The 10,000-nt window shown below is 46.8% G+C and overlaps 1 protein-coding gene across 1 annotated transcript in view; it reads left to right on the top strand.

The window, feature by feature from the left end:
- The window catches only part of adgrg6 (adhesion G protein-coupled receptor G6), a gene marked incomplete at its 5' end in the record, with an annotated part of 53,917 nt that extends 49,367 nt beyond the window's left edge, over positions 1–4,550 (top strand). Inside the window, 2 exon segments of the mRNA XM_083688711.1 lie at positions 494–649; positions 4,297–4,550. Coding sequence (XP_083544837.1) covers positions 494–649; positions 4,297–4,499 — 359 coding nt within the window. The 3' untranslated portion in view covers positions 4,500–4,550.
- Positions 4,551–10,000: the final 5,450 nt, after the last annotated feature.

Raw genomic sequence — 10,000 nt, 5'->3', positions numbered from 1 at the left:
AGTTACATACCAATATAAAACAATACATCATTCATGGAGTAGAAGCGTGTAGGCCATCAGGGGAGGCTGGCAGAGGTAGAAATCGGAGGACAGGCTCATTGTAATGCATGCAATGAGGAATGATGTCAAACATGTGTTCCTCCTCTGTCTGCCTTCACCCCCCCCGGTCTGTCTGCCTCCACCCCCCGGACCCATCCAGTGGTTCAAACTAACAAAAGGACAGTTGTATATAGTTGAAATAGAAAACCGATGAGGTCTTAGCTTTATCGCCAATAAAACCCGATACACTGAAAAATCTCCAGAAATAGTGTTTTTTTGTTCAGATATTAAGCTTGTGTTGAAATGTCAAAAACAAAACGTTACTGAAACACAGGTGAACTGTGCCTTTGTCCTGATAATATGTTATTCTGGTTATAATGACTTAGTCCTCTTAAGTTATTCTGGTTATATTGAGTTAGTCCTAATAATCAATGTGTGTGTTCCTGACCTGCAGACTGGAGTAAGACAGCCACTAACAACACCAAGAAGGTGAGCTCAGACAACCTGGGCAAGTCTCTCTCCTCCAGCTCCTTCGGCTCCAGCACAGCCACCTGGACCTCCAAGGCCAAAGCCTCCCTCAACCCCTTCACCAAGCGCAACAGCACCGCAGGTAAGACACCCGGCCCAAACCCTCTTGGGAGCCAAGGTAAGCTACTGTAGGAGTTATCCTGAGGTATTCAGGCTCCTGTACAGTGTTCAGGTGGTCCTCTGTGGATCCAAGCCCACAATGTTCTAGTTGTTTATGGAAAGAAGATTATTCACTTTTTTTGGTCAGTTTGGATAGCCCCCCCCCCCCTATCAACAAACTGTCAGTTTAACAACAAATGCCACCTTTCTTTTTATAAGTAGAAGGATCTGTTTGAACAGGACAGCTCATCTAGGTTCTCTGATATAGGTTCTGATATAGGATAAAGGGTCTCTACTAAGTGTGTTTTTACCAGGGGAGGCTGGCGGAGGTAGAAATCGGAAGACAGGCTCATTGTAATGCATGGAATGGAATGAGCCCGTCCTCCGATTTCTACCTCAGCCAGCCTCCCCTGGTCTCTACTGACTGAGTTTTGGCTGCCGTGGTGCCTGTGATGATGCTGACATCCTGTGTGTGTTTATGTTTGTGGTGTGTAGAGAGTTCCCAGCAGTAGTACCACGGAGCCGGGTGTGGAGGTAAACTGCATCGTGTAGTAGCCAGCCTGACGCTTCCTGACTGTGTGTGTCGTGTTGTGTTGTGGTGAACTTTGACCTTTAGCACACCAATGCCTGGATTCAACCTAACAGCTGACGTGGCACTGACGCTAACACGTGTGTCTAACACGGTAACAACACGGCACATTGAACGGTCGGAAATTTAAATCATACATGTGGTGATTTTTTAAATTAACACAAAAATGTTGAGGATGATTTTGGCGTGTGTGGATCTGGATGCGGGGCCTCCAGACCTGGTGGTTGCCAGTTAGGTTGAATCCAGATGATACGGTGACATTAAGACCCTGGAGGCATACAGCTCTGTTCCACCATCGCTCTGAAGTCCTTTTATAAATGTGTTAAATCAAAGACAGCTAGAACAAGTCAGAGCAAACAGTTTCATCAGTGTCGACCCTGAGCTGAGCTCTGGAGTAGTGTTGGGTTAGGGTTAGGGTCAGGGTCAGAGTCAGGGTCAGGGTCAGGGTCAGGGTCAGGGGTCACCCTGAGAGAGTGTGCTAGCAGAGCTGCTGTGCCTCCTGGGCGGGTCTGAATGTCGCTGTCTGACACTAATGCTCCACTACCACCAACTCCACCTCAGAGAGCACCAAGCCTGCACATCACCACTGCCACGTGTGTGTGTGTGTGTGTGTGTGTGTGTGTGTGTGTGTGTGTGTGTGTGTGTGTGTGTGTGTGTGTGTGTGTGTGTGTGTATGAGTGTACATGTGCAAATGTGTGTGTGTGGTCGTGTGCATGTGTGTGTGTGTGTGTGTGTGTGTGTATGTGCATCCCTGACCCACGGAATGGAGACAGCACTACCCCCCTCCTATGATTCACCCAGCCCCACATCTCATGATCATGTTCCTCAGTGTCACATGTTCACGTCCACGGTGTGTGTTCTGGTCTTGGCCGTGTGTTCTGGTCTTGGCCGTGTGTTCTGGTCTTGGCCGTGTGTTCTGGTCTTGGCCGTGCTCTAGAGCGTCACAGGAATGGACTGGTTTTAAGAGCTGGAGGTCATTTAGGATCCACTTCCACGTCCAAGTCGCCTCGGTTTCTAAAGTACCTAAGGAACAGTTAAAAGTTGTGGTGGACATCTCCTGGATGTTCAGGGGGTGTGGAGGGTGGGTGTGGTGGACATCTGGATGTTCAGGGGTGTGGAGGTGGTTGTGGTGGACATCTCCTGGATGTTCAGGGGTGTGGAGGGTGGGTGTGGTGGACATCTGGATGTTCAGGGGTGTGGAGGTGGTTGTGGTGGACATCTCCTGGATGTTCAGGGGTGTGGAGGTGGTTGTGGGGTGTGGGTGTGGGGTGTGGAGGTGGTTGTGGGGTGTGGGTGTGGGGTGTGGAGGTGGGTGTGGGTGTGGGGTGTGGAGGTGGTTGTGGGGTGTGGAGGTGGTTGTGGGGTGTGGGTGTGGGGTGTGCAGGGTGGTTGTGGTGGACATCCTGGTGATTAGATGTTGACAGGAGCTAATTTGCTGGCTCGTCCGTCTGACGTGTCTTGTCTCTGACACCCGTGGAAGGTCACGGCCGAAGCTTCCATGACACGACGCGCCGCTCTCTTATTGGTCACACACGGCACAACGTGCTGTTCTCCTATTGGTTCCAGATGTTTCTGTTAGTGACATCATCTGAACTACCCTCCATGGTGGGCTGTCATAGTGGACCGATCCAAGCGTTAATAACATCTTTGAGCCAGCAGGCCGGACCATGTTGACGAGCTGTAGGAAACGGGGGGGTTCGCAGGCGTAGAGGAGGAGGAGATCGTGCGTGGGGCTCAGCGTTCCTCCTGACCTGAAGCTCAGGGAGTTAGTTTGGAAGAGATGCTGATTAATTGTTTACTTTTGTTCTTTGAGATATTGGAGATGACCAGGGAGAGGATGGTTCCTACACGTATGGAGTAACAGGAGGATACGTGTCTGAGGTCAGCTCCAGTCATCATGGAGTTCCAACAACACTGCCTGAATATCACTGTTTTGGAGGTTTATGTAATATTATAAATAATGATTCATCTTAGACGTCAGATTGATTCAGATATAATAACTCTGTGTTGAAGAGTAATTAGAAGAGGGATTCAGCCAATCGTCCACTCTGTGAGGAGGCAGCAGAACTGTCAAAGTCTTCAATGACCGGCTCTTTCCAACGCCGGGGTTCTGTGTCGACCCGCCCAGGTCCGGCTGAGACTGTCTGCCCCGGCCTCAACTGGCAGAGAAACAGCTGCTGACATCTACTCTCTCTCTATCTCTCTCTCACACACACACACACACACACACACACACACACACACACACACACACACACACACACTGCATACATCACACACACACACACACACACACACACACACACACACACACACACACACACACTGCATCCGTCCGTTGTGGAGTTCTGAGGTTGTTTGAATGTGCATGTGTGTGTGTGTGTGTGTGTGTGTGTGTGTGTGTGTGTGTGTGTGATGTATGCAGTGTGTGTGTGTGTGTGTGTGTGTGTGTGTGTGTGCATAGGAATGAATATGACCTCCATGTACAGATGCATGAGAAATTATTGCTGAGAGAATATTTGGGACTCAATTCTAAACAGTCACAGTCCAAACCAAACCTCGACCGCTTTTATTAAGCGAAATTTGAACGGGCTGCTTTAAAAAGAAAACACAGACAATAATATCTTTGCAAAGCCTATACATTCAATGTTTGAAACGGGTGCCAACTATTTGACCTACAATCATATATACACCATGTTGACGTAATGTGTGTGTATTATTTCTGTGAATGTGATCAGTGTTCTCCACATGCTTATTGACCAGTCAGTCTTGCCACAATGCTGCTGTGTCATTTTAATTTCAGATTAAAAATGACACTTGCATTTTGCTGCATTGTCAACAATAACAAATAATATTGTGTTGGGTAACGCTTTACGTTATTGTACGTTGTTTTACACCTTCGTACTCTAATATGTCTGTAAGTACTTCAGTAAATGATGTAAATATTAAAGTATAATATAGTTCCAGTGTTAATATTCAGCTTGTGTTGTTTGTGGAGCGCCCAGGGCCTGACCTTCTCTCTGTCTCCTCACCTTGGGCAGGTAAAGGCTACTCCAACCAGACCAACCCTAAACGGGTCTCACCGGATGGAGAGCCTTCCTCCTCCTCCTCCTCCTCCTCTTCCTCCATCCTCCCTGTACACCAGGTCATCGACAAGGTCAAAGGTTACTGCTCGGTGCGCTCTGACAACTTCTACAAGAACATCATCATGTCGGACAGCTTCAGCCACAGCACCAAGTTCTAGAACCCCGCCCCTTCCTGCTGCATGCAAGCCCCTGGAAGTCTCGCTAGGAAACCCCGCTGTCACCATTGGTTCCCCAGGCGACGGGGGGTGGTGGGCAGGGCAATGTGTATACTGTACAATATTGAGTTATTCAGCTGATCCAGGACAGATACTGAGATAGGACATGGGGAAATGTATCCAGGGAGGCTGGTGGAGGTAGAAATCGGAGGACGGGGCTCAGGGTGACGCATGGGATGGAATGAGGAATGGAATGGTCCTCCGATTTCTACCTCCACCAGCCTCCCCTGAAATGTATAGTTGTGTAGAAAAGCCACAGAGAAAAAGGGAGTTGGAATTTACATACTGTGATGTTAATCTATAAACTGTCTGTGTGTCATGTACATATTTATGGTATATCTAATATGCCTTCTCTAACCCTAACCCTCTACAGAGGGCCTATGTAGGTCACTTTCCTGTACAGAAATATAAACATTCTTTCCCCTCTATCAGTCCTGTAATAATATCCTGCTATAGGCAGGGACATAGAACACCAATCTGGACCCAACCTTCAGGAATCTGTCCAACCCAAAGACTACAGCATACGAGAGTTCTGAAACACTGCGGTAGCCGTGGCGATGTCTGAGAGGGAACAGGTTCAGTTTGGAGCTAGTGCTCCTTTTAAAGTGTGTTTGTGAATCTGGTCTGTGTTGTGTTGCTCTGTCTAAGCCTCTGGCTGTATCCCGGCCCAGACTGTCATCATCAGGACTGTTAGGTTTAAAACCTACTGGATAACCCAGACAATGATGTTGTCATTGGCCCATTCCAGGGTGTTTTATTTAGGAAATAGATACATAACTAAATATAAATATGTCTCTGGTCCGTTCAACATGACTTCGTCCGGTCAGTAAGACTCGGGTTATTTTTGTTTGTGTCAAGTAAACAAACAACAAAGTTTGATTTATCTGAGAGGTGAGATAGAGCCACTCCCAAAATGTGTTGTTTATTTGGACGACGTGTCGGGCCAAACTGGGTTCATCAGGACCGTGTGTTTGGACGCGTGCTGAAATCAAAATCAAATCAAAGTTTATTGGTCATAAACAGCGAGGCCAGCCGGAGGCGGTGTAATGGCGAGCTAGCTCTCAACAACGCAACCATGAAGTCAGAACAAAAACAACACACCATTTATCATGTCTGCAGAGCTGACTTCATCCTAGCATGAATCTGATTGGATGGTTTTACAATACAAACATTCCACATTGAAGCATTCTATGATTCTATAAATACTATATAGACTAATTCACAACGTAGCATATATAACAAGAAAAAAGGGACCTACATAACCAACACTGGCATCAACGTTAATATACAGGCGTCTGAAGTCTGCTTCTCCAGGCTGCTTTAGGTGCTGTCACACTCGTAGAGAAACTGAACATACTGTATATTAGGTATGTTACATGCTGCCTTCAGAGCTCATTTTCCTTTAGTGTTTTTATTGAAGCGTTAGAACAATCCTATTGTTTTCTTATGTCTTTACAGTATATTTATTTCTATAATAAAGCCTTGTACAGTTTCTCTATTTCCCTCTCAATACCACAGATCTCACCCTGCCTGTTACCCCTCAGTACCCTGGGGCTGTGGGGTTTTACCCCTGCCTGTTACCCCTCAGTACCCTGGGGCTGTGGGGTCTTAGCTGTGGGATTGTTAACAGCTGAGAAGTCTGGAGGAACAAAGCTTGAGGGAAAACAAACAGAAGGGTCTTGACCCGGGCTAGCTAACAGAGGCTAGCTAACTGAGGGTAGCTAACAGTTAGTTGACCTTGTCAAATCAACCTGTATGATTAGCTTCTACTAGAAGAGCAGGGGAGGCTGGCGGAGGTAGAAATCGGAGGACGGCTCATTGTAATGCATGGAATGGAATGTCTCATTCCATGTGTGTTTGAGACCATTCCTCATTCCATTCCATGCATTACAATGAGCCGTCCTCTGATTTCTACCTCCGCCAGCCTCCCCTGCTCCCGTGTAGTAGAGTGAAGGCTGTACTATACCATACTGTGGTGATAGAGTGACTCAGCCACAAGTCCACAGCGTTAAAGGAAACCTCCAGACACTTCTCACCATGTTGCAATGCTCCATCTTTCAATGACAATCTAATTCATACTGTATCTGTACTGTATCTGTACTGTATCTGTACTGTATCTGTACTGTATCTGTACTGTATCTGCTCATTTCAGCTGGCAACATGGTAGCCATCAAAGCTTCTTCTTTTCCTGGTTCTGTTTTCTTATTGGTTGTTCTATCACTGTCACTCTGTTCTGTTTTCTTATTGGTTGTTCTATCACTGTCACTCTGTTCTGTTCTGACAAACAGGAAGTAGGAATAGTCCAGGAAACCCAGATGTTGTTCTCGTCTGTATGTACACTTCCTGCCCTCTGTAAGTGTGGTTGTATGGGAGTCGTACCAGTACTGCTGGTCTGGGTAACTGCTGGTCTGGGTAACTGCTTTCCCAAGGCCTGTTATTTGTTTTCCACAAACGTGTGTGGATGCATGTCTCTGTCAACACCAGGATGATGAATTGTGTCTCACCAATAAAGGGAATAAAAAGATACTCAAATGGAAAACGTGGTTTGGAGTTTATGAATATGTTTGTCATAGCAGGTCTGACTGTGAAAGATAGCCTGCCTGCCTGCCTGCCTTACTGCCCGTCCGCCCGTCCGCCTGTCTGTCTCTGTCCTCTCCTTCACTCCCTCCTCTCTCAACAAGTCTTCACGTCGTGGTTTATTCTGGAGACCCAGCCTGCGGTGAGAGAAGAGGATGATGTTCTGGTCATTCTCTTGTGCCAGAAGTCAGAGAGGAAGACTCAACGTCTCCAATCGGTCTTCACCCCCATCATGGAGATGCTCTGGTCCTCCCGCCCCCCGCCCCCGCTCCCCCCCCCCCCTGACTCCTCAGGTCTGGTTTTAATCCCGTATTACCCAGAAAGCCACGGCGGTTTTGGGATGTGCCTCCTCCAGCCCCGTGCCAAACATCAGAGTTCTGTTACAACGAGGAACTTCACCATGATCAGAGATGAAGAGCCTGTATAACCTGAGGCGTTCGCCACGGTACTGTAGGCTCTCTGGCTCTGTCTCAGGTTAGACACAGGTAAATAATAAACTTGTTCTCCAAACTGAGCTAAATAAACAAGTGAGAATTACTGTGGCTAATTTGGCCTAATTCAATGAATGACTGTTGATGGTACAGGAGGCAGAACAATTTAGTTGACAAGATGTAAAGCTGTTTTTTTTTCTGGAAAGCTGTTTTGACTTCAGTAAAACCATCCTACACAGGATTTTTAAAATTTGTTATCATGGATTTAATTACAACCGTAATTGATTGTAGAAAAACAAAAACAGGTCCAGTCTTAGCGGACAGTAGGTTACCGCGGTTACCCTCATGTTGACGAGTCGTGTAGGTTTCTGTGACGACAGCTAGGCTAGTGATTGAACAGGGAACGCAGCACCTCTGGGAGCGGAAAAGGTAAAAATATCCTTCAATGAATCTGAGGATGAATATGAGGACCCAATCTTTCAGTCTGAGGTGATTTACTCCAGGATGAAAGCTTGTCCATCAGATACATAGATGTAAATCAGTAAAGCCGTTTCACAGGTTGCCTATTATTCTGGAAGCAGAAAAAACATCTATTATTAAGTGATTTGCTGTGTTCAGGTCGAGTGTGACATCAAGAGCAACAAGAAGGAGTCACGTTTTTCTTTTAAGGTGGAACTGTATTGTTGAGTGTGAAAGCTATCCCCAAGCCATCAAATAGATCTATCTTACATTTGAACCCTAACCCGTCTCAGAGAACTGATAAGAAAGTGCTGCAGCAAATCAGAGACTAGAGATCAGAGATTTGAGAGACATCATGAAAGGATGCACATGGTCAGCAACAGTAGTCAAATAGGCTGTGGCATTCAAGCCATGATTGTTGGTATTAACGGGCCCAAAGTGTGCCAAGAAAAATTCCCCACACCATTCCAACACCTCCACCATGAGAAGGTGTACAGGTGTTCCACCACCTCCACCATGAGAAGGTGTCCAGGTGTTCCACCACCTCCACCATGAGAAGGTGTCCAGGTGTTCCTAATAAAGTGTTTGGTGAGTATAAATGTTGTTGCTCAGATCAACATCTGATGACCCACCTCAACCACGTACCACTGGTGAGTCACAGCCGTAAACCATTCTCTAGTCACTGGTTCCTCTGAGGATCACCTCTGAGGATCACCTCTGAAGATCACCTCTGAAGATCACCTCTGAGGATCACCTCTGAGGATCACCTCTGAGGATCATCTCTGAGGATCACCTCTGAAGATCACCTCTGAGGATCACCTCTGAGGATCACCTCTGAGGATCACCTCTGAATGGACCAGTAGTTCATCTCTGAATGGACCAGTAGTTCACCTCTGAATGGACCAGTAGTTCACCTCTGAATGGACCAGTAGTTCACCTCTGAATGGACCAGTAGTTCACCTCTGAATGTACCAGTAGTTCACCTCTGAATGGACCAGTAGTTCATCTCTGAATGTACCAGTAGTTCACCTCTGAATGGACCAGTAGTTCATCTCTGAATGGACCAGTAGTTCATCTCTGAATGTACCAGTAGTTCATCTCTGAATGGACCAGTAGTTCATCTCTGAATGGACCAGTAGTTCACCTCTGAATGGACCAGTAGTTCTATCTGTGTGAGTAAGGAAGCAGCCACCTCACATTGTTTCAGCATCCACTGGTTGTCTGCCTCTCGCATCTGTTAAGAGTTGAGTACCAGCTGCGTCCGGGCCTGATTGGATCCTTCGGGAGTCGTAAGGCTGCATTGTCCATTGTCAGACCCACTAATACTGTCCATCATACGGCAAGCCACAGTGCCAGTAGTTTCAAAGGGACATCCCTGATCAGATGCTACAGGCTAAATTATCGGCCAATTGACTTTCAAAGCAGTCATATAGTTGGACAGCGATGGCTCACCCCATTGGCCAGCCGCGCCTACAATGATTTATGACTGATATTTGCAAAGTTCTGAGCTTTGACGAGACGACGAGGTGTTGAAATGGTTCCGTCTGATGACTCTGGCTTGGCGTGTGTACAGGTACATTATTGAGGGAGTCTGTAATACAGCACAGGCTTGTATTGGACAGCAGGGGAGGCTGGTGGAGGTAGAACATCGGAGGACGGACTCGTTGCATGTGTTATAACACAGATCACACACGTGTTTAATGCCATTCCTCATTCCATTCCATGCATGACAACGAGCCTGTCCTCCGATTTCTACCTCCACCAGCCTCCCTTGCTGTACAGGTAGGTACTGACAGGTAGACAGATAGATAAACTTTGCCTGTATCCTTGTTTTCAATATGGAGTATGTTATGATGTCATTCCATTCAGAACCTTTAGTTTGGTTCCTTTTGTCAAGATGAACTGTGTTATCAGATAATTACGTTCAGAAGGCTGTTGGAGGTAGAAATCAGAGGACGGCTCCTTATACTGCATGGA

Source organism: Argentina silus (assembly GCF_951799395.1).
Source record: "Argentina silus genome assembly, chromosome: 17".
Taxonomy (NCBI): Eukaryota; Metazoa; Chordata; class Actinopteri; order Argentiniformes; family Argentinidae; genus Argentina; species Argentina silus.
Note: the sequence above shows the minus strand (reverse complement) of the source record. Positions and strands in the feature narration are given on the sequence as shown.